General features: G+C 33.9%; 1 protein-coding gene across 7 annotated transcripts in view; it reads left to right on the top strand.

The window, feature by feature from the left end:
- ARHGEF28 (Rho guanine nucleotide exchange factor 28) overlaps window positions 1-26,137 on the top strand; it is a 352,261-nt gene that overhangs the window by 250,450 nt on the left and 75,674 nt on the right. For 6 of the 7 annotated variants that reach the window (XM_031966506.1, XM_031966513.1, XM_031966496.1 and 3 more), the window contains 10 exons: window positions 2,708-2,763; window positions 3,446-3,497; window positions 4,787-4,934; window positions 5,047-5,174; window positions 7,976-8,116; window positions 9,509-9,756; window positions 13,311-13,433; window positions 15,238-15,355; window positions 18,669-18,923; window positions 19,879-19,955. In XM_031966506.1, the coding sequence (XP_031822366.1) occupies window positions 2,708-2,763; window positions 3,446-3,497; window positions 4,787-4,934; window positions 5,047-5,174; window positions 7,976-8,116; window positions 9,509-9,756; window positions 13,311-13,433; window positions 15,238-15,355; window positions 18,669-18,923; window positions 19,879-19,955 (1,346 nt within the window). The remainder of the gene's footprint in view (window positions 1-2,707; window positions 2,764-3,445; window positions 3,498-4,786; window positions 4,935-5,046; window positions 5,175-7,975; window positions 8,117-9,508; window positions 9,757-13,310; window positions 13,434-15,237; window positions 15,356-18,668; window positions 18,924-19,878; window positions 19,956-26,137) is intronic. The other variant, XM_031966499.1, reaches the window with a different exon arrangement.

Raw genomic sequence — 26,137 nt, 5'->3', positions numbered from 1 at the left:
GTGTTCCATTATAATCATATACCTTAATTTGTTCAGCCATTCCCCAGTTGATGGGCATGCCTTTGATTTCCAGTTCCTTGCCTGCAGAAAAGAGCTGCTATAAACATTTTTATACATACAGGCCATTTTACTTTTTGTTTGTTATCTTTTTTGGGACACAAACCCAGTACTGCTATATTGCTAGGTCAAAGAATATGCATGGTTTTATAGCCCTTTGGGCATAGTTCCAAATTGCTCTATGGAATGGATGAATTAATTCACAACTCTACTAATGGCGCCTTAATGTCTCATTTTTTTTTTCACATTCTCTCAAACATTTGTCATTTTCTTTTTCTGTCCTATTAGCTCAACTAATTGGTATAAGGTAGTGTCTCTGAATTCTTTTAATTTGCACTTCTATAATCAGTAGTGAGTTGAAGCATATTTTCATATGGCTATAGATAGCTTTGATTGCTTCATTTGAGACTGTTCATATCTTTTGATTATTTATCAAATGGAGAATGGTTTTATAAATTTAACTTGAGTTCTCTATATGTTGGAGAAATGAGGCCTTTATCAGAGAAACTTGCTTCAAATTTTTTTTCACAGGACGTATATTGATAAATGTATTTGTCTCCATCTTCCCTTGTCCCCCAATTATTCTATTCTTTCTCCTTTTCTCTCTTCAAACTACCATAAGAATGAGAAAGCTAGAAAGCATATATTTAGACAGAAGATACAAATATGATTTGAATAGGAAGGAATGATACCTAAAAAAATTAAAATTAAGGGGTGAGAGAGGAATGCACTTGCAGAAAGGGGAAGGGAGAGGTAGAATGGGGTAAATAATGTGAAATATCACATTAAAGAGACAAGAAAAATTGTTTATAGTGGATGGAAAGTTTTTCTGAGTAGGTAATTTTTGGTTGCAATCCTAGCTCCTTGCCCTCTAGAATATTATATTCTAAGCTTTCTTATCCTTTAATGAAAAAGCTACTACATCTTGTGCTATCCTGATTATGGCTCCTTGATAGTTGACTTGTTTCTTGCTGGATGCTTGCAATATTTTCTCCTTGACCTGGGAGCTCTAGAATTTGGCTATATAATATTTCTCGGAGTTTTCATTTTGAGATCTGTTTCAGGAGGTGATTGGTGGATTTTTTCAATTTCTATTTTCCTTTTAGTTCTAGAATAATAGGGCAGTTTTCCTTGACAGCTTCTTGAAAGATGATTTCTAAGTTCTTTTTTTGATCATGGCTTTCAGGTAATCCAGTTATTCCTGGATTTTCCCACGTCAGTTGTTTTTTCAATGAGATATTTTATATTGTCTTCTATTTTTCATTCATTTGATTTTGTTCTGTTATTTCTTGATTTTTCATAAAATCATTAACTTCCACTTGCTTAATTCTAATTTTTAAGTAATTTTTTTAGTGAGCTTTGGTATATCCTTTTCTATTTGACCAATTCTATTTTTTAAGGAGTGTTTTTTTTTTTCTTCAGTGAATGTTTGTCCTTCTTTTCCCTTTTGGTTAATTCTGCTTTTCAACATATTCTTCTCATTGGTTTTTGTGCCTCTTTGTCATCACAGTAACTTTCTCTGTTCAGAATTTTTTTCTCTTATTTGTTCATTTTTTCCTAGCCTGTTTCTTGACTTTTAACTCTTTGTTAAAGTGAGGCCCTGCTTCCAAGGTAATGGGTTTACTGCCCCAAGTTTCAGGATATTGTGCTGCTATTTTCATTTATGTATTTAAAACCTTTTTTTAACATTCTCTTTTTTTGAATTCCAAATTCTTTCCCTCTCTCTCACCCATGAGAAAGCATGCAATATGATACCCATTATACATGTGAAGACTTGCAAAACAAATTTCTATATTATCTGTTATCAAAAAAAAACCCCAAGAAAAATAAAGTGAAAAATATGCTTCAATATGTACTCAGAGTTAAACAGTTCTCTTTCTGGAAATAGAAAATGTTTTTCGTCATTGAGTTTTTAGAATTGTTCGTTAGTGTCAGAGTAGGTAAATATTTTACCCTAAAAATTTATACATTTGTTTGTTTAATAATTTGATGACTATTATCCTATTAATTTAAGCTTAAGAATCTTGGATCTATCTTTGACTACCTTCTTTCTTTGGGCCTGATATCTAACTAACAAATGAGGTTTTTTCTTCATGATTCTTAACCCTTCATTCCATTCCCATTAATTGCCTTTCATATTTTGTCTGGTTTTATAGAGAAGAATAGGAATTTATCAAGTGCAGTGTAATCTCTGGACAAAATCCCTGTAATTTTTTGGGAGCAGTTGTCAAATCCTGTTGGAAAAAAATCCATAAATACACATTACAATAAGTTGCCATTCAATCCTTGGTTGACATGTAAGTGACAACCAGCAATGTAATGGACAAATATGTCAGACATGGACAAAAGACTTCTTTCCTGGTCCCTTATACAAAGGGAATCCTTTGTTCCCTTATACAAAGCTGAACGTATGAGAAATTTCTGGTTAGCCTTTGCTAATTAACCAAGTTAAGGAAATTAAGGCTTACTTAGTGTTAAGAAATATTTTGAAATATATATTATGTCAACTTTTGGAAAGGACTACAATTTCAGGTTTTAGTGGGAGAAGCAATTTTGTATGGAGAATCTTAAGAAAGAATGTTCTAGTCTTCTGCATTTTAAATAAATGATTCTTTGACATGAATATTGAAAGATTTGCTTTTTCTTTCAGTCTGTAATGCAAGTGTACATAAAAGCTGTAGAGAATGCACCCTTCCATGTACCAAGGTAATCTGAAACCATGTCTGTTGTTAACCTCTCTTGGTTAAATTTCCCCATCTCTAAAATGTCTTCCCAAAGCAGAAGCTGTAGTGATTGGTGATCATTTGTTAGGTTCAGGAGTCAGGCACAAGTTCCGTACTTGATGCAGATGCTTCTAAAAAACATATACAGACTAAAGAGCAACCACACAGGAAAATAGGTTGGGCTTAGATTAGTTTTCCTTTCTATAGCTTATTTTAAAAGATCAAGGCTAAAATGAAGGAATCAATGAATATATTTGGAAGTAATATGAAGGTGGTTCCTTAAGGGACCATACAAATGGGCACAGTGATTATTATTCATCCTTTGGCACATGAACTTCAATGTTTTTGGCAGAAGTGGCCCTGAAGTACCCCATTTCATATTTTCCATTACATAAATAACAGGTAGGGGAGCTAGTAGTTTAAAAAAAAGAAGAAGAAAAAGGTAGTAGGGGATTAGATAGTAAGGAATTCTTCCATTGTGCTCTTAGCAGGTGGGCAGGCTCTTCCTGACTCCTCTGAGGATGCTTATTGAACAATGTTCATAAAAAATGTGATGTCCAAGATGAGAATGACTGATTAGATTCTCCTTCCATTTAACTCTGTGGGCCTTTTCACAGCAAGACTTTGATCTGATGTTTTGCATTTCTAATGTTCTTCCTCACCAGAAACTCCAGGAGAGATATCACAACAAGAACAGACCGCAAGCTATCCTTGGAAGTAAGTTCTATGGATAATAATGAAATGGACAGGACAATTCTTTTCAAATATAATGCATCCCACAAACATCTCTCCAAATAAAAGACCTCTTTATTGTTTTCTTATTTGTTCAAGTTTCTTTCCTTCCCACCTATGATGGATTTAATATGATTTTTACATTTGAAATATACAACTCACAAATGAAAAACATTCATCAAATCTAGTCAAAGATCTTATATGAATTATTCATTTCTATATATGAAATTTTCATTTACTTTTAATAGTAGGCTCAATTGGTTAAAGTTTGTAAAAAAAAAAAAAAAGACAAAGAAAAAGTCCCACCTTTACTAGAAATAGAGTACACCCTTACCTATTTGATTCTTTTCTGACCTTTCTCCATGTGTACATTCTGCTCAAGAATGTCTCTCCTTTGCCTCATTAACCTCTGTCTTATATTAGTAGTATTGCAGCACAAATTGTGTTTCTTTCCTCATATCAGGTAGATTGTGAACTGCTTCAAGGCATGGACTGGGTTATTTGTCACTGTTGTATGTGTAGAGTAGGCACTTAATACATATTTATTTAACTTTGTTGACTGAGAAGGTGCTCTGGATTAATAGTTTTCCTTTCCTTTCAGATAATATGTCCTGGCATATATTCTTTAAACGCATTTATAGTATTTTACAAGTTTGTCTGCATTCAGGATGTTTTTTCTTTCCTCCTCCCAACATACAAAAATGGATACTAAATATAATAGCCTATTGAAACACCATTCTATTTTCAGGATGGAGCAGTTGAATTTAACTTGAGTGGCAATTTTTCACCTACTTCCATTCTTATGCCACGAGGGACACTCCTCTTTCTCTCTTCCTCCACCTCACCAACAGCATTCCTTTCTATTTATATACCCTGTGTGTGTATAAGGCTATATACACAACATGTATTATACTAATGATGCTAATAACATGTTGTATTTATTTAAAACTCATCTCCATAAGCATAAGCAGTAGTTTATGGGTAAGCTGTGTTCCGTGTTTCCCCATCCCATTGCTCTCATTATTTATGTAGTGCTACAGCCTTTAGATGGACACTCCAAAATATGGCTCTGTGTATGCATGGCTCTTGGGTAGGGTATTAAATCGAAGGGATGTTGCCAGTAGATGGAGTGTCTGTGGAAAGTGATCTGATGTCTACCTTCTTAAAAAAGTGTGAGTGAACTGTTTTTAGTTTTGAGTTTTCTGTACCTTATTGTTATTTTTATTTTTTTAAACCTACCAACCAACCTGTGATGCTTGGACTTTGCTTTCCAGATTCTTCATTTAGGGATATTCCTCATCCCAATTCCTCTTCTCTGCACCCTTCTTCTTCCATGCCTATTGGCCTCCCTACAGGAAGAAAAGAAGCTACATGTCCAGGGCACTCACTGTCCAGAAGTGTTCCTGGGGCCAGCCTAGAAAGGTAAGATTCAATTTGTTTTCACATCCTTGAAGTTCTTAGAGTTGATGCTATGGTTACATCTCTTTCTTCTCCCTCTCTGTCTCTTCCTTCTCTCTCCCCCAACCTGGCTTAGTTTCCGAAGGTCAGTGACATCTTTGGAATCAGATGCTGACAGTAACAATTGGAGGACTAGGTCACATTCTGATGAGCTGTTACAGTCAATGGGATCTTCTCCCTCCATGGACTCATTTATAATGGAAGGTGAGAAGAGTACTACTCTCTGATCATTGATATCTCTAGTAGCAGTTGGGGAAAAAAAGAAAAAAAAAGATTTCCTGCTTTGTTTTATGAAATCAGGTAGTATCAGAATTGTATTACATATTTTCTGGTACTTCAGACTGGATGGTCTATCTTCCTGCTGAAATTAGTGATCTCTTATTTAAATTCTGTTTCATAAAACTTGGGAGTATGTTCTGTTGCAGTAAAAAAAGAATGGAAAATTTGACACATAGTAGTATCATATATGGCTTAGTGAGAATTATATTTATAAAGTTTATAAGATTCATATTCTAAGAAATACTATGTCAAGAATGTTATGTATTAGTGAAAACTATGGAGTTCATTGTATATTGATGATCATTTTTGTGTATTTTATTGACATCAAAATGGGAAAAAAGGACAGTTCCCTGTCTAAGATCCCATTAAAAATTAATTAATATTTGTATATCTGAGCTTTTCACTGATTTAGTTATATATAGAATCCAGATTTTCATATTACAGTTGTAAATGTATTTTAAAATAAAGACACAAATGACATTTTGGCTTGATGGTTGGCCTTTGCATCAGCAAGAGCTCTATTCAAATCTTTTTTCTGACACATATTGATGTGATGATGACACATAGATATGTGGGCAAATCACTTTACCTCTCAATGCCCTGGATCATCCTCTAAGACTAAGTAACAGAGTAGTTACTGACCTGTAGGTGGAGAGTGTTTCCATATTAGTGATTCTCTACAGTGATAAAATCACAGGTCTGAATCACCTTTACCCGTTCCCCCCAAAAAATTAAAAAACAAGATGCCTTTTCAAGCTCAAATCTAATGAACTTTTCAGCACTTTTTATGAAACTGACCTAAAGCTTCATAGCCACCAAGTATTGGTTATTTTGAGTTCTTTATACACCCCTCCACTACATTTTAAGTTTGATAACACAGGACTGCGTTTTACTGTGAGTACTCTGTGGACAATAAGGGCTCAATAATTGTTTGTTGAATTTCACAGATCCTGGTAATGCCAAATGAAATTAGTACCTGATGGCAAATAAAATAAACATCACAATTCTTGTCTATTAATTTTGAAGAGATGGAATTTAAATTAAGAGTTTAATTTGGGAAAGGGGCTAAAGTACTATACTTATCCTATGTCTGAAGGAATATGCAAATGAAGGAGAATGAATACAGGGCAAAAGTCAGAAGCACATTGGATCAATTACCAAGACTTTATGAAACTCACTTAGGTATAGAGTTTAGTGGACTGAAAACTTAACATGTGCCATTAATAGGATCTTTGTAGCCAAAAATAGAAAATACATAAATTCATAAAATCATAGTTCATTGATTTAGAGGTAAGAGGAAACTTATGGACCTTCTAGTTCAACCCTTTTATTTTGAGTATGAAACTATGATCACACAGCTCAAGTGTTAGCAGTGGATTTTTACACCAAATTTTACCAGCTTCAAATCCTGCCTTGTATACACTCAGCCATATTGACTCTTAACTTAGTTTTTTTTCAAAGAAAAGTAACATTTGGAATTATGAGATTAGCTTGTTCTGATCAAATCACAGTTTTGGCATGATGTTCACTTCTGGCCATCATATTGAAGAACATGGATAAACTGGAGCATGTCCATGAGAAAATAGTGAAGATGGTGAGGAGTCTTGATGTCATAGTCTAACAGATTATTTTAAGAATCTGGGGACATATAGCCAAAAAGAGAGAAGATAGTGGGGGTGTAATTTCAGCCTTCAAACATTTGAAGGGTTGTCACACGGAAGAAGAAATTATACAAATATACATACATATGCCTATATATATACACATATAGTCTTTATTTTTCTTTCTCTTTAGTCCCAAAGAGTAGAAGTGGAACCAGTGAAAATTGCATGGAGGCAACTTTTAGATTACTTTAAGAAGCAATATTCTAATAAGTAAAACTGTCCAAAAATGGAGAGGGTTGCTTTGGTAGGTTGTAAGCTTCCCATTTCTAGAAGTCTTCTAATTTAGATTGAATGATTACTTATTGGAGAGGGAAACTGTTCATCAGAGATTAGATTAGATGACCACTAGGATCTCTTTTATTTTTAAGATAGTCTTATTAGGTTTCTTTATTTGAGACTTCTCTCAGTTCTATAGGCCATTGTCCCTTTCAGCTTGACAGAAAAGTGTGGGAATGTTTCAAGTGCAATATATCTCCAGACAAATTCAAATATTGCTTTTCTTGTAGTATTTTTGTAAGAATTGTCAGAGTGGTAGAAAAATCCATTATTGCATGTGACAATGAATACCTGTCTGCTGCCTAGTGGGCATGTTAATGATGACTAGCAAGACAATGAACAGAAACCAGACAAGGACAAAATTCAGTATTTAAATAAATAGTGGAAAATATTAGGGAAGAGAGAAATTTTGTTTCCAAAATTCTCAAGGGCTTTGCAAACACTGAGGAGCACTAAAATGGATTTTAAAATATGTGTATTTCAGAAACAATACCAATGTCCCAATATCAATACATCAATTCCAATCAATATCAATATTTCAATACCAAATTTCTCTTGTTTTTGAAGCCCCTCCCATGGTTAGTACTCTCTATGTGTGATCCAATATGTAGGTTTCGATCTTAAATCATTTGGTTGAATCATTTGCATTTCCTAAGAAGGCTGGCTCTGGTTCATTGACTGATAGGAAGAAATGGCTGCAGCTGCATGTGTATGAAGGGCTGTCCTTGTTAAAATCCCATCAGGCTGGGTTTGGAGATGTTCCTGATGGGTTTCTGTCTGTTCCAGAAGTTGTTGATTTGTCTCTGTGGAGTGATCTCAGCTCAGATGCGCAGGAGCTTGAAGCAGAATCTTGGAGTCTTGCAGTAGAACCAGCATTTTGCAGCAAGCAGGAAAAAGATGTCATCAAAAGGCAGGATGTCATTTTTGGTGAGTCTTGTTGGGTATGTGTGATAGGTGAAAACTAACTACTGCTGTTCAAGGCCAGGTAAAAATGTATTAGGTACCTATCTTTCCAGGTATCTGAAAATTCATGTTTGTGGGTCATATCTCACTTTGTTGTTAAGTCATTTCAATTGTGTCTGACTGTTTATGACTCCATTTGGAGTTTTCTCAGCAAAGATACTGAAGTAGTTTACTATTTCCTTCTACATATTTTGCAGACAAGGAAACTGAGGCAAATAGGACTCAGTGACTTCCCCAGAATAACACTAATATTAAGTATCTGAGGTCATATTTGGACTCAGGAAGATGAGTCTTCCTGACTCCAGGCCCAGGTATTCTGTGTACTATGGCACTACCTAGTGGCTCTCACATCACTACTTTACACCTCACTTAAGAATAATTATAGAGAAGGCCAGTCTTGAGAAAGGACAAGTTTGACATGTAGAATATTTTACAGAAATTCAGTTAAATTCTTCAACTTGTTTAATTAGGATAACCTCCAGCTGACAGAATGTTGTCAAGCAGAGTCCTTTAATCACTCTATTAGTTTCTAATAAGTACATGATTTGTCTCTTTGCAAATCCATGTGGAACATTTTTTTCACTTATGTATCTTTTAATATTTTCCCTGTATTGTGTCCTTCAAGTCATTAGTTTTTATAATTAGTCTTTTTTTCATAATGTTATGACAAACTTCCCTATGATCTATGATACATTGTCATAAATACCCAATCAGTGCAAATAAATGCATTTTACTTGAAGTTAGGATGCTAACAAAGGATGCTTTTAGGATTGTCTCATCTTCATAAGTGACACTATGGAATTTTTGTACAAAAATGAGTTTCTACTAAGCTTATATCAAATTGACACAGCTTATAGAATGAAGCAACCAATGTTCAGGAATTTGTGCTTTTGACCCCTCCATTTATTTTGAATTATTATCTATTCTCTCTCATGGAATTTTTTTTCCTGGAGGAAATGGAGTTTCAGTGGAAAACAAAGTCTACAGCATAAAGAACAGGTCTGGTAGGGGCAGATAGGAAGGATATGCAGTGATCTCTTAGTTAAAAAATGATTTATTACTCAGACACTGACCTCTGATAGTTACAGGTTTATTCAATTGTGGCACAATGGATCCTGACATAATAAATTCAATATAGCCTTATCATTTTTTAATTCTGGAAGGTTATAATAAAGCAGGGGTTTTTTGGCTTTAAATTAAATGCTGTATCAATGTTTATTTCCATTATGGAAGCAAGCCCCCAATGTTTTATTGACATCATAATCTTTTTTTGGAATGATTAGGGAATGTGGCACTAGAACAGCTTGACACAAATATTAAGCAAACATTTTTGACTAAGATGCTCTTTTGTTACAGAGTTGATGCAAACTGAAATGCATCACATCCAGACCCTGCTCATCATGTCTGAAATATTTAGAAAAGGAATGAAGGAAGAACTCCAGCTTGACCACAGCACCGTGGATAAAATATTTCCCTGTTTAGATGAGTTACTAGAGATTCATAGGCATTTCTTCTATAGTATGAAGGAGAGGAGGCAGGAATCCTGTGAAGGCAGTGACAGAAATTTTATCATCAACCGAATCGGAGATATCCTGGTGCAGCAGGTAAAAGTACTTTGAATGTCTGTGTGGGTAACAAATTTAGCCATTTTTAGGTCTTGAGTGATTTTTAGAGTATTTGTCCCTGTGAAAAACTTGAATAAGTGAATAAGAGTTTAAGCATCTTTCCTGTTGCTTGTTTGGAAGACTGATGCTCAAATGCTTTGTCAGTCCATTCTCTGAGAGTGTTCTCTGGAAAAATGCCTTAGTTTTCTTACTCTGTCCCCAATATTATCCTTACAATAAGTAACATATGTGGGCAAGACTCTTTATAACACTTGACAGAGGTATTACAAAAGTGATTGCTGTTCAATAAAGTAATTAGGTAATGGAGATAAGAACATTATAAAATTCTAGATGTGGGAGAGATCTTAGTAGATATCCTATTCAACCCCTTCACTTTATAGAAGAAGAAATTTAGAACTTGTTAGTGCAGGAATTCAGTCATATTCATATTATAATTTTTGCTAAAGGACTATGTTTAAACTCTTTTAATAAAGCCAGTAGGTCCCGATTTGTACAAATAAGAACTCTACTCCCATTATTTGAATTCATACTATTAGAATTTATAATTGTATGTAAAGTATAGTAATTGATTCTAATTCAATGGAAAAGACTGTGTGAGCTTAAATAATGCAATCATTTCAGGGGACTCATTATTCATATTAATCAGGACTTAGCTGCAAAGGAATTGAATTGCTTTCCTCTTTTATTCAAAGGTAGCATCATTTTCTGGGTCATTTGATCTTCTAGTATGTATGCTGTAACATTCACTATAAATATAAACTAATATACCACTCTGAAGATAATTGTAATTTAGGTTTCAGCATCCACTATGGAGGATTGTTCTGGAGTTAGAGGTAGTTGCTGTTCAGTCATTTCAATTGTATTTGACTCTTTGTGATGGCCATTTGGCTTTTTTAGCAAAGATACTTGTGTGATTTCCACTGGCTTCCAGAGAAACTGGCATATTATTCAAGATATATCATCTCAACTGCATTTGTAGATGAAACTAGTGGTATAGCAGTTAGATGTAGAATGGAACACATCTACTTATATTTTTATTGTAATCTATTTCCATTTCATAAAATACTGGAAATCCTGCTACATTTGTCACTCTACCATTTCAGTAGTTGATATTTGAGGAAATAACAAGAGAACCTAAGAGCTTGAAACCTAACCAAAATATAATAATAATATTTTGTTGTTGTTGAGTTGCTTTTCAGCCATGTTCAAATCTTCATGATTCAATTTAGGTTTTTTTGGGGGCAAAGATTCTAGAATAGCTTTTTCCTTATCTAGCACATTTTACAGATGATGAAGCTGAGGCAAACAGGATTAAATAACTTGCCCAGTGTCATGCATCTAGTAGATATCTGAGGCTGGATTTGAATTTATGAGGATGAGTCTTTCTAACTTCAGACCTAGCATTCCATCTACAAACCTAGCATACCATCATCATCCATAGTACTTACCATTAATAACAATAATAAGGGCAAAGATAATAATAGCTAGCATTTATAGAGTGCTTTAAAGTTTGCAAAGGAGTTTACAAAAATTATCTCATTTGAGTCTCTCAACAATCCTAGGAATTAACTGCAATTTTTATCACCTTTTACATATGAGGAGATTGAAACATTCAGAGATTGAATGACTTTCTCAGGGTCACATAGCTAATAAGTATGGGAGACTGGTTGTGAACTCTGATCTTGCTGACTTCAGGCACTTCTGCTCTGTAGGTAATAATTTTAAAAGCACTTAGCAATAAATTTTCAAGATGTCTCAAAGAAGAAAAATTTTCAAAGATTACAAGTGGTGCTTTTGTAAAAAAAAAATACAACCAGAAAGACGATCCCTTACCTACATTTTGAATGATTTGTACATTTACAATTTATGTTATTCTTTTCTTGAGAAGGGGAAAAACAATTCGTTTGTTTTTTCCTGAAGCAATTGCCCAGGGTCACACAGCTAGGAAGTATTAAGGGTCTGAGACCAAATTTGAACTCAGGTCCTCCTGACTTCAGGGCTGATGCTCAATGCACTACACCACCTAGCTGCCCACAGACAGGTTTTTGAAGCTTATATTCTATATTAGATCATCTCTTTATGGTTATAGATCAACAGAGCCAAAGGGAATATATGCATTTTATTATTTATATATTTGTTTATGTAGAAATTACTCTATTACTTATGTCTCTAATTGTATCTGTCATTCTCTGGAATGATTCTGCCTACCTTGCTGAGTTGTTGTGAAGAGGAAATGCAATAAAAATTGCCAACTGTAGATACTTTGTAAACTGAAATACCTTTTGTTATTTAATCAAATGTAAAAATAATACTTGTTGCTAGAATTTTAACACATACATCATCTTTTCTTTGAGGAGAGCTTTCAGGTCTGCATTTTGTCCTACCTAGTTAAATGCTATCTATATCTACATACATATAATTTTGAATAATAATAAGTTAACATAGATGTAATATATAATATATGTTGATTTTACAGATAAAATAAATGGTAACATCCTTTAGATGTCACATAAAATAAATTATTGAGAATGTTTAAAGTACAAATAGAGGCTATAAAGTGTAGTGTATAAAATGATGAATTTATAGATAGAACATTTGAGTTCAAATCCCAGCTTTGGTACTTGGCACCTGTGTGATTTTGGTCAACTCACTAAATTTCTGTGGGTCTCAGCTTCATCATCTATAGAATAATGGGACTATACTGAATGACCTCTAAATTTCCTTGCAGTTCTAAGATTCTCTGATCTTATGACCAGAAAATATTGTGAACGGGTCACATACTAACAATGAAAAGCAATAAGATAGACTAATTTGTACTGGTACCTTTGAGATATAAAGGACGAGAAGGCTTTCAGGATTTTGGGTAAATCTCTAAGGAGGATTTTTGGAAAAGTATGGACAGGAATCATTCAGAATGAGAAGATATATGAAGAGATTTTTCTACTATCATGTAAGGAATACTTATATCAGTAAAATCATAAGTTTATGAAATAGTCAAAGTATTTCCTATTGCGATAGATTTTATGTGAAATCATCACATCATTTTGCTTTCCAAAGTTTGTTCTCAGATTTCTTTATTCCAATTTCCAAGTGAAATAGTTTGAGAACTATGGAGCAGTTTGTTTTTGTAATTTCCATTATTATATTATTATTTTTTTCTTTACATTTGAATTTAAATTAAATTCTTATTATAATGTTTTTTTTTCTTCATTTTTAAAGTCTGATTTCAGAAGGGGTTAGGGATGGGGTTAAGGACTAGACTTGTGATTCATTGGTATAGGGAATTTCCAGGGGAGGAAGTTTCTATTATCCATGCAGGTCAGGAATTTTTGGAGAGAAATTTGGACTTTATTAAGTAGCCTAGATTACTCTGTGGTTCAATAACTTGCCTATACAAGTTGTGTCAGAGATAGGTCCTAAACTGTGGCATTCCTGGTTTCAAGGCTTATTCTAGTGGTTCCACCTTGCCATGTATCTCAGTTTTGAAAATTAACCAGATTTGTAAACCATCATTTAATTGATGATCCCATTAGTTTTCAGAAGAAAATGCAAATACAATGAAGAAAATATATGGAGAATTTTGTAGCCATCATAAAGAAGCCGTCAGTCTCTTCAAAGAGTTGCAGCAGAACAAAAAGTTTCAGAATTTCATCAAAGTGAGTATTTTACAATCCTGATATGTCAAAATGAATTATTATGTGGTAATAATGAATTATTATCCCAGTCTCTGGGACTATGGTTTGTGTATATTTCCTCCGGGATCTCTCCAGTTCCTACTTCCTGTGATATTTTTAGGGAAATGAGAAGGAAATAGGTTTGTGACAAAGATGAAGGAAGTGGGGATAATGTTTCTTTTCTCTTAGTATTGGATTTTGTCCTTCCAATTTCCTTTTCTTCTTTGGTTTGTATTTGCAAAATTACTTATTTTCCCAACCCCTGGGTACATTTGTAATTCTAGCTGATCGGAACCTCTTCTCCATCTGTCTGTAGTCACAAACAGTAGAATGTATTCTCAGAAAGATTGAAAAGTGTATGGGACTGGGTAATGGTGGCATTTTACCATCAGAGAAGGGTAGCTAATCTTGACTTTTTTTCTGCTCCCCTTAGAGACTATGTTTAGAACAGTAGTCTCTAAAGCAAGTAGACTTTCTCCCTCAACCTTTTCACTTCCTCCTTGATTCATTTAAAGATTGAGCAGTGTGGCCCAATGGAAAGAACACTGAATCAGGAGTCAGAGAGCTTGGGTGGGTGCCTAACCTTACTTTTATGACTTTGTACAAATCATTAACCATTCTTAGCTTCAGTTTTGTTATTTGTAATATAATCAAGTTAGACTATATAACCTTTAAGATCTATTTCAGTTCTAATAGATTATCTTCTGATAGCATGAAGAGCACCCTGAGGTTTTTAAAGGAAAAACCTTCCTTTAGAAGAGGTGAAGTATAAATATTCAGTACATGCACAGCTAAAAATACAATAATCTTAGAGTGAGTCCTGCCTCTGATTTCTCATTTTTCTTTAATTAAAGTTGACTCGGAAGTTAGAGCTGAATCAAAAGCTACAGGAAATAAGATTCAGTGAAACACGAAATGTAAATTTCAATTTTGTTTTTCTTATCTTTTTAAAGCTCTTTTCGATCCTTTAAAATTGCTAATCACCTGAAGGCTCCAGCTCAAAGAAATGATTACATGAAATTATTCTGAGCCAAATGAAGAACTAACCATAAAAATTATTCATGGTTATCCACCATGGCTTTTAGGCATTTGTATTTTTGTTACTTGAATTAGAAATATAATGAACTAAATTAAAACCTCCAAAATTTCCAGTGAATAAATTAGTAAAAGACATTTATTAAATACTTCTTGCTGTTCAGTCATTTTCAGGTTTTTTTCTGACTCCTTGTGACCCCATTTTGAATTTTCTTGGCAAAGATACTGAAGTCATTTTTTAATTTTCTTTTCCTAGTCATTTTACAGATGAGGAAACTGAGACAAACAGGGTTAAATGACATGCCCAGGGTCACATAGCTAGTTAATGTCTGAGGCCAGATTTGAACTCAGGAAGATAAGTCTTCCTGACTCCAGGATTGGCACTCTACCCACTATGCCACCTAGTTGCCTATTTACTGTGTTCTGTACTAAGTGGTGGAGACAAGTAAAAAATGACAGAATTCCCTGAAAGTCTTGTATTCTAATACATATTCTATTCTACATATATGTATTCTAATACCTAATTACATATGTAGTAAAGTAATAGACAGGGAATGGAGCCATAGTCTGGGATATCGGGAGAATAATGTTAGAGAATTCTATGAATGCACTCTTTAAAATTTGAGTTAATGCCTACAATTCAAAGATTTATTTATCTTGGTTATAATAGATTTCTTGTATTATTAATCTCAAAATGTAGAGATTAATAAAAAATAGTTTGTGCTTTACATAAACTTATGTATATTTTCAGGTACGTAATAGTAACCTTTTGGCTCGACGGCGTGGAATTCCTGAGTGTATTCTATTGGTCACTCAGCGCATCACAAAATACCCAGTTTTAGTAGAAAGAATACTGCAGTACTCCAAGGGTAAGTGGCAAGTTCTGGGAGCAAATGTTTGTCCTTCTTCTTTACATCCTCTGAAATTTTATTACAGTTTGAAAGCATGTAAATTCCTGCTGTCTCTAGTTTACAAAGTCATTCACAAAGTATAGAGTATAAAAGCCTGCACATTTGGATTTAGTATGGCAAGTATTGGGGGATTAACATGCTGAGCCAACATTCCAAACACCCCCGATTTGACCACATCAGCCTTTTTCCCCCAAGAGTCTAGTGCCTCATTTCCACTGACCTTGATTTTTCCCTACCAAGTTTACTCTTGCATCTGGTTTGCCTTAATCCTCCTCTTTCCTCTGCCCCAGCCCACTCTCCAGTTATTAAACCATTCCGTTCCTTCCGCTGTTGCCAAAGTTCACCTCTCCCACGTGCTGAAATGTGAGGTAGAGAGCTGTTGTTATGAAGGGCAGCTTCTGGCAAAGCAGTTCATGGAATCGTGCATATGAGTGAAATGCTTACATTTCTAGTTAAGATTAGCTGTTTCATTCTTCGGGCACTTTATTCTTTGGCACAGATGATAATCTTTACATGTCTTAATGGGTTTCTTTGGACAAAAAAAAGACTCCTCAAAACAAAACTATACTAAACAACTTATCATGTAATGGTCAGAATTCTGGTATAGGCTGGGATCACGTGGCCGGTTGGTTCTTATACAAGTCCATTGCTAGACTTTTAATTGAATAAACCTTTTCAGCCTAGCTAAGAATGGCTAGAATTTGTGATCAGATGCTCTCAGAGCATGTTCACGCTCTATGAGGAGTAGAAGAATACATGTCTTTGGTTGAAGCTTAAGTGATTATCCTTTCCTTCTGGATATCTATATTTGTATTCTCAGTGTTTAGCACAGTACTTGATACATGGTAAGACTTAAAAATACATATTGCCTTGTTTCTCTTCTTCCCTTGGTTTCCCTAACACCTACTTAAAAGTATCAGGCTCCTTGAATGGGTTTACATCAACAAGTTCAGGTTTTGCATAATTTCACATTTATAACTGATATCATATTGCTTGGCTTTTCAATAGGTGAGAGAGTGGCTCGAGGAAGGGAGAAAATTTGGAACTAAATTTTTTTAAAAGATCAAAAAATAATATATTTTTAAAAGCAACGGGAAAAAATAAAGTATTTATGAAACATTATATACCAGATACAGGGCTAGATGCTGGGATACAAAGACAAAAATATAGTTCAGCAAGGAAAGGAAAAGCACTCAAAGAGTTTTCATTCTACTGGGGAAACGCCTTGGTTTAAGTTCTACCTCCATCACTGACTACCTATGTGACCTTGGGCAAGACACTTCATCTCTCTGGTCCTGAGTTTCCTCATCTTATAAATGAAAGGTTTGGCATTTAGATGACCTTTAAGGCCTCTTCCAGCTGACTATCTTTGAGCCTAGATTGGTAAATCCAACTCAAATGCACCATGAAGCCTTTCCTGAAAGAATCCCCTTTTTCACTTCAAGCACTCCATTACCCCTAGCTTCCCATAGTACTTTACAATTCCTTAATATACTTATATAGTGCCATGTTAGAAGTTCCATGAAATCCTTGACCATATACTTTTTGTCCCTCCCCCAATTTCTGATACAGTTCTTCACATAGTGGATATTTAATGAATGTTTATTGAGTGCATAATATACTGTTGATATCATGAGGAATGGTAATAAACATCTAAACTGTGAGAACACATACAAGTAAAAGAACCTTAAGGGGAGAGAAGATGCTGCATATGCTCATAACTCTTACCTTGACAAAAGTAGATTTTCATGGGCCCCAGAAACTTAGTCTTTTCAGTTTTTCGTGGTCTATTTTGCACTTCTTCAATAACATACAAGTAATATGAACAATAATATCCTTTATCTCATACTTAAAGATTTACATAGTAGGTGATGCTAATATCTTCTCCTGAAGAAAGGATTCTCTTAGGTGGCAGGAGAAATAGTGACGATGGTGAGGTAGATTTAAATTAGAGAGAGGGAAGATTAGTTCATATTTAGGAACAAGGACTAATAGTAGGTGCTTAGAGGGAAAGAAATAATAAGATCAAAAAAGTTAATATGATTTCAAATTGTGAATGGTCTTGAAGAATTTTGAAGTCGACTAAATAACCAAGGGCAAGTTACTGAGGATCTCAATGAATTAGAATCTTGGGCAGCATTCCATTTGAGTCTATTCAGCAAATATTTATTCAGGGCCTGCTGTGTTTAAGGCATGATCCTGGGTGCTAGGGAATAAACGGGAAAAAACTACAAATAATTCCTTCTTTTGAGGAATTTGCAGTATGTGGGGTGGTATGAAAAGCAAACAGATCGATGTTGGGTTAAGATAGTAAAAAGATAAGATCTGCCTGCTTATTCCAACAGAATGATATCTGGAAGAAGCAACCCCTTTATTTACAAAGGATAGCACAGTGGTAGGATGCCAGGCCTGGAATCAGGAAGACTCATCTATCAAAACATAAGTTTGACTTTGGACATTTATTAGTTGTGTGATTCTGGGCAAATCACCTTAATCTGGTTTGCCTCAGTTTCCCCATCTGTAAAATGAGCTGGAGAAGCAAACAGCACTATAATATTTTTGCCAAGAAAAACCCTTTATAGGGTCACAAGGAGTTAGACATGACTGATATGACTGAACAACAACAATTACAAGATGAGTCAGACAAAAACAGTTCATAATTCATGAATCAGAAATTAAAGCTCTAGTAGTACCTCACAGGAATCACAGGAGGGAAATACTTCTTAAGCAATAAAATATTCTATAAATGTGACTCATTATTATTAGGAATAATAAAAGAAGCTGACCAGGAGTGGGCTTAATATGTACTACCTTTTGTTGAGATTAAAGGACATATGTGTTAATGCTGAGAATTAAAAATGGACAAGATTTGAAAAGGTAGAAGGTGTTTGGAGGGCTAGATCCAATCTCCCATTTTATCAACAATTGTCTATTTCTAATCTTCAGAGTATTGACTTCAAAATCTTCACTAGCATCTCTATTTTTACAATATTATATATTTATGTAGTACATATACTTTATAATGTTTTTATGATTTTAAATTTTTATTTAAGTTAACAATGGCAATCTTTCAAAATCATATTTTAAAGTTCTAATGATTCAATTTGGGACCCAAAGATATTAACAGGAGATATTTTATGAATTTGCCATATTCTTTGTGGTAACATAACTATCAGATAATATTTTAACTAGATTAAAAATACTGGAGAACAATGTTTTTCCTTAGACAGAGATGATTAATTTTAAAATGTCTATTTTTGACTTTGTACAGAAGGGACTGAAGAACACAAAGACTTGTGCAAAGCTCTTTGCTTAATTAAGGACATGATTGCAGCAGTGGATTTAAAAGTCAATGAGTATGAGAAAAAGCAAAAATGGCTGGAGATCCTGAATAAAATAGAAAACAAAACTTATACAAAGCTTAAAAATGGCCACGTTTTCAGGAAGCAAGCTCTGATAAGTAAAGAAAGGACTTTGTTATATGATGGTCTAGTTTATTGGAAGACTGCCACAGGCCGATTCAAAGGTAAAATGTCTCTGCACACCAATTCCTTGAACATCTCTTAGACTTATTAATTTAACAGAAGGCTGAATTTTTAAATGAAAAATGTGACCTGTTCATACACCTGGTGTAGTTTTAAATGTACTTGTATGAAAGCTCAAGTTATGACCTCAGTCAGATGTCACCAGTGGGAGATCTTTGGATGGTGGTTTGTTTTCCCAAGTGATAACTTTAAGCTTACAAAACAAAATCACATTTTATAAATTTGAAAGTATTTGAGAAACTTAAACAGAAGCAGAGCTCTGCATTGATGGGACAAGTACTTCTATAGATGAAATTTCACATCTTGTAGAATGTTGAAATAAATATGTGGTAGGAATTAGAGTTACAAAAATCAGGTTAATTGTTGCCAGAGGAGTATTTTTTGTTTAGCAAAGTGTTCTCTTGTAAATTTTCTCATAAATAAAGTAATTTTTATAAACCATCACTCAAATTTGCTTTAAAAAAAACTTGTGCTAATGATGTATATCCCTGAAATGCTTAGCTGGGAAACAGAAAACAAAGGAACAGGCTTTACCTTAGTTGATGACTATTAGGAATGTGAAACTCATAATCTAAAATGCAGGAGCTATCCATCAATATTTTAAATTTAATATTTAATATTAGGTTTATTTTTGTTGAGACAAAAAATCATCATATTTCAGCATAGCACCAGTATTTGTTGCTTTTTATAAATATAGTGTTTTTTGAAAAATTAATACTTTTTTTGTACTAGTTAATATTTTAATGTTTTTTTTCTTCTAAGTAGAAAAATGACTAATGGGAGCCACCTTTAAAGTCACCTAATTATAATTTATTGTAAACTCATAATAAAGCTTAGTTAGAAAGCTTTTTTTAAGTTTTAAAACTTCAGAATTTTACTATACAAAGAAAATTGTGCTATATTCTTTATTAAATTCCATCAATGTTTTCTTTACAGATATCCTTGCTCTGCTTCTAACTGATGTGCTACTCTTTTTACAAGAAAAAGATCAGAAATACATCTTTGCAGCAGTTGTGAGTATATAAACCTCTGTCATAGAAAGCATATTCTAATTGCCTTTTTACATGTTTCTTAAAAACCTGATATCGAGGGGGCCTGGTCAAATTCAGCAAATTTTTAGATCTCTCTTTTGAATGAGGTACAGTGCTAAGATTTAGGAAGACCAGGATGAAAAAATGGCATCATAACTAGAAAATTAATAAATCCTGTTCAAAGTAAGCTTTAATAAATTTTTATTGGTTGGATGAATGTTTGCTGATCCACATTAATAAAGGAAGTTTCTTCACTGAAACTTCCCTTTCCTGATAAAATCACTGGTCCAGACCGACATAATAATGAACTCTTAGCAAAGGTTTTTCTCTAAAGCAAAAAAAACGTAGTTATCACCAAATTTTGTTGCCTTGATGACTTACTGACTAGTCGGTTTGAATTGGAATTAGAAATTGGAATTAAAAAGACTAGCCTCTTTCTCAAGAGACTGTCAGTCATTGCAGCAGGAAGGATCAAGTCTAGCTAAAGAACTATACAATAGTGAGATGGCTCTGATATGTGACTTTGCTGCAGATTTCATACTCAGCTTCTTTTTCCACTGTTACCCACATACCATTTCTACTGATAAATGGCAGGACAGAATAACCAAAGTCTTAGGATGAAGTTATGCCTTTGCTGCAATATAACTTCTCAGATTAGAATATGTTTGAAGATGGATGATATTAAGATATTGATAATGATAATGCTTCATTAATCCAATATGTTACTACATTCCAAAAGGCCCACCAAGTACTAGTTATTTTAGGAAACTAAAAACTATTAAAAAATACCTTTATCTATCTCTCTGTCTGTCTACCTCATTCTTTTTTTTTAATTTTGAGTTCCAAGTTATCCTTTCCTCCAAATACCTTTATCGATCTCTCTGTCTGTCTACCTCATTCATTTTTTTAAATTTTGAGTTCCAAGTTATCCTTTCCTCCAATTTCTTTCCCACCCATTAGGAAAATAAGCTATGCTATATCAAATATCCATGTGAAGTCATGCAAGACATATTAAATGTGTTGCAAAAAAATAAAAATGAAAAAAATACTTCATCAGTTCTCTCTCTGGAAAGATTTTTTATTATTTATTGGAATTGTATTGGATCATTGTATTATCACTGTGAGTTAAGTTTTTTATAGCTGATCATTATTAAAGCATTACTGTTACTGTGTACAATGTTGTAGTTCTGTTCACTTCACTTTGAATTATTTCATATATGTCTTCTCAGGTTTTTATGAAAACATCCTGTTCATCATTTCTTATAGCACAATAGTATTCTGTCACAATCACATACTACAATTTGTTTAGCTATTCCCCATGATGGACATCCTCTCAATTTCCAGTTCTTTGCCACCACAAAAAGAGTTACTATAAATATTTTTGTACAAGTAGGTCCCTTTCCCTTTTCTTTAATCTCTTTGGAATACAGATCTGGTAGTGGTATTGCTGGGTCAACAAGTATACACAGTTTTATAGATTTTTGGGCATGGTTCCAAGTTGTTCTCCAGAATGGTTGGAATAATTCATAGCACTACTAACAGTACATTAGGCTACCTATTTTTCCACATTCCCCTACAGCATTTGTCATTTTCTTTTTCATTTTAGCTAATCTAATGAGATAGTATTTCTCAGTTGCTTTAATTTGTACTTCTCTAATCAACAGTGATTTAGGGAACTTTGTCATGTGATTATTGATTCTTCTGAAAACTGCCTGTTCACAAGTCTTTTGACTAATTATCAATTGGAGAAATGGTTCTTATTTTTTTTAATGGCTCATATATTTGAACAATTTGGCATTTATCAGAGCATATTCTATAAAAATTATCCTTGTTTTGTGTTTTCCTTCTAATTTTGGCTAAATTGGTTTTATTTGTGAAAAAAACGTTTTATCATGTAATCAAAATTATCCATTTTACTTCCCATGATAGTTTTTATCTATTGTTTATCATAAATTCTTCTCTTTTCTTTAGATCTGAAAGATAAATTTTTCTATAGTCCTCTATTATGTCTAAATAATTTATACATTTTCATTTTATTTTGGTATATGGTGTGAAATATTGGTTTCTGTCTTGCCAAAGTGCTTTCCAGTTTTCTTCATCAATTTTCTTTTCAAATGGTGAGTTCTTGTTCCCAAAGCTTGGATCTTTAGGTTTATTAAATACTAAATTGCATGGTCATCTATGAGCAACGTTATTCTTGAAGTAGCAATTTCATCTTTATCACTGGTTGCATATAAATTTCTTAATCATTTTGTAGATCATATTATAGGTTACATAAGCATGTCATTTGTTTAGTATTTAAATAATTGATGGTAACAGTTAATAGTCAGGAATAGTCTTGTTCTTCAGTAATGGCCTCCTGTGATATTTCAGTCACCCACTTCTGTCATGAGTAGCTGAGGTTTTACTATTCCTTGTACCCTTTTCTATATTCATGAGTAGATGATAGCCTATATGCACTCATTCATGAAGAAGTCATCTCAAAGAAACAGTTTTGCTATGTAAAGGAGACATACTAAAAAACTAATTATCTGATTAAATCTTAATTTTTCTAGGAAATTCTTATAATATTAGAACATCCAAGAAGAAGGGTTCCAATTGAAAACTCCATTTCCCCCTTTATTTCTTTTCTTCTTGATTTCTTTTGTTCCCTTGTTTTTTTGTAAAAATGATTTAAATTAAGGATTCTTTACTTTTTACAAGGTTATAGTCATCATGAAGCCCCCAAAATACTTCTTACATAGAATATTGTACTTAGATGGATTAATATTTTGACCTGGGATCACATTTTATGTTCTAGGTTATTTTATGTAGTGACCTGAAGAAATGTTATAAAGACACAATGAATCCAGTTGAACTTTACATGTGGTATAGCTGTGGAATTCTGGAAATAATTAGCAGACCAACTTGGAAATGCATTAATGAGAAGGGATGATTTTTTTTGAGCATAGGAGTCACATGGCTCATGAGACAAAAAAACAAACCATAGGCTGTATAAACAAAGCCTAGAGCCATAATAGGAAAGACAGACTTCACATACACGCAAAAACTATATGGTTATTGATTATATATATATAAGACAGTATGTCATTGTTGAGAATACTCCCAATTTTAACTATAAATCATAAGTTATTCTTATTTATGCATTATTGTTTGCATGCTATTTCTTTTATAATCTGTAAGGTCCTGGATTACAGGGACTGTTTATTTTTTATCTGAGCACAGAAGCTCAGCACAGTATCTGGCACATGGTATATAATTAAAGAATACTAGTTGACTGACTCTTCCCAAAGGCAGCAAAAAAATCTCATTTCATAGGGCAGCTGAATTTATTGAATATGATTATAAGATTATTATGAAGATAATTATACCTTATTTACCAACATCCATTGGTAAGGATGAATAAGTAGAAATAGTGTGCAAAAACCTTGACAAACTTCTCCCATCAAAGTCCCAACATATTTAATAAGGTTGAGGCAAATTTAATGTTGAGGTTAATCAATTGTTCATTTATATAAATCCTTAGTCTTTAATTAAAGATATCTGTGAATTAAAGTGTTTCCAGAGTGGGATTTGCTGGTATCCAAAGTAAGATTTGTGCAATTTAGCCATGTCAGTCAAAATTTCAAAAAAATTCTATGAGAGGTAGCATCATCTAATGAAGAGACCAAGTTTTATAGTTAGAAGATCCTAAGTTTGTATATATTAACTGAGTGACCATGGTAAGCCATTTAAATTCTCAATGATCTAGGCAGATTTCTAAGATTCTAAGTTTCAGAGGAGTTACTATTTTGTATGTTGATAGAAAGAATTTCAACACTAGGATCTGTCCACATTCATGAAATCATAGGTCTGGGCCAAAAAGTAAAACAAAGCAAAAAAATAAACAACAAAATTCTAACACAGCACAAAGTCTTCACCTAGTGACCTTACCATGGAAAGAACTCTGGGTCTATGACAATGAAATGCAAGCTCTAAAATGTCTTTCAAGCTTAAAAGAATTTAACCTTGGCCTTAGGCTGGATCTATCTGCTTTCTGAGGACTAACCTGGCCAAAACCCAAATGGTTATTTGTTGGGAAGAGTGTAGGGTATTGTGACCCATGAAATGGACAAAAATACAAAATGCTTCTGTGTGGTGGGACAACATTTTCACTTCTAGGATGATGATGGAAGAGCAAAATGGTATAAAATCAGAGTTGTCAGGAGATTCTAAGGGTCAGAATATTCTTAATTTGTAAATAAACATTAATTTAACCTGTGGCATTCTTAATTCATAATCTTTGTCCACAACCAGTGGAGATGACATTTGCTGGAGAAACTGGACCTTATTTGCATTTTTACTACTGAGAAGAGTAAATTAATCCTATATCATTTTAAAAAGTTGATCCTATTTACAGTCAAAGGTTTTGTCTTGTGACAGCTTAAATTGTGATTCTTTGTCTCTGAACTTAGTTCGGAAAGTCAGCTTGCCTGTAATGAGTTAAGTTTAGAAATCCAATTTTCCCTCTAATCACTGGTCTAGTCTTGCCTCAAGGAAGTCTGTTATCTGTGGGAAATTTTGGTAGACACCAGGGAGTGCGCCTGATATCTTTACATAACCAAGCTGTTCTTCAAGGCTGTCCGCTTTGCTATCCAAAGAAGTCTGATCTACTATCTCTAACCTTGCAGGCGGACTCAAACAATGTACATTTCTAGTCACAGGAGACAAGGAGGGGTTTATTGCCAGTCCCTGATTTCCATTTTCCAACCAATCATTATTCCTTCATGTTAACTCTGTAACCAATCATATTGTTCTCATCCTTATGACACTGCCAAATCTGTAACCAATTGTATTATTTATTCATCTACCCTATTCTGTTCTTTGCTTTTTACTTATAAAAAGGAGTTGCATCTTGATCCAGGAGTCTTTGGCCATTAACCCACTCTATTGGTGGGCTCTTCTCTTGCTAATAAACTATTATCTTGTTCAGAGAATATGTGCCTCAGATGACCTTTATTGAATTTCATTCATGGCACTATAAATGAAACCAGAATGCACAAAGAAGTGTTAGTCAAATGGAAGAGGAGTTCATTGGTTCATCTCAAAGAGAAGAAGAGAAAAGTTGACAGAGTTAGTTTCTCTTTGCTTCCTCTCATTCAGTCCTAATGCCTTCCCTCTAAGAATACCCCTAATTTCAACTGTTAAGTCATAAGTTATCCTTATTTATGCATAGTTATTTGCAAGCTATTTCTTTTATTGCCCTGTAAGCTCCTTGGGAACAGGAACTGTTTATATTTTCCTTTATCTTCCAGAAGCTTAGTACAGTTCCTGATACATAATAGGTAATTTTTTTTATTTATTTAATAGCCTTTTATTTACAGGTTATATGCTTGGATAACTTTACAGCGTTAACAATTGCCAAACCTCTTGTTCCAATTTTTCACCTCTTATCCCCCACCCCCTCCCCTAGATGGCAGGATGACCAGTAGATGTTAAATACATTAAAATATAAATTAGATACACAATAAGTATACATGACCAAAACATTATTTTGCTGTACAAAAAGAATCAGACTCTGAAATATTGTACAATTAGCTTGTGAAGGAAATCAAAAATGCAGGTGGGCATAAATATAGGGATTGGGAATTCAATGTAATGGTTTTTAGTTATCTCCCAAAGTTCTTTCTCTGGGCATAGTTGGTTCAGTTCATTACTGCTCCATTGGAAATGATTTGGTTGATCTCGTTGCTGAGGATGGCCAGGTCCATCAGAACTGGTCATCATATAGTATTGTTGTTGAAGTATATAATGATCTCCTGGTCCTGCTCATTTCACTCAGCATCAGTTCGTGTAAGTCTCTCCAGGCCTTTCTGAAATCATCCTGTTGGTCATTTCTTACAGAACAGTAATATTCCATAATATTCATATACCACAATTTATTCAGCCATTCTCCAACTGATGGACATCCATTCAGTTTCCAGTTTCTAGCCACTACAAAAAGGGCTGCCACAAACATTCGTGCACATACAGGTCCCTTTCCCTTCTTTATAATCTCTTTGGGATATAAGCCCAGTAGTAACACTGCTGGATCAAAGGGTATGCACAGTTTGATAACTTTTTGAGCATAGTTCCAAACTACTCTCCAAAATGGTTGGATTCGTTCACAACTCCACCAACAATGC

The sequence above is a fragment of the Sarcophilus harrisii genome, chromosome 1 (genome assembly GCF_902635505.1).
Source record: "Sarcophilus harrisii chromosome 1, mSarHar1.11, whole genome shotgun sequence".
NCBI classification, from domain to species: domain Eukaryota; kingdom Metazoa; phylum Chordata; class Mammalia; order Dasyuromorphia; family Dasyuridae; genus Sarcophilus; species Sarcophilus harrisii.
This window is presented reverse-complemented; position numbering and strand designations above follow the sequence as displayed.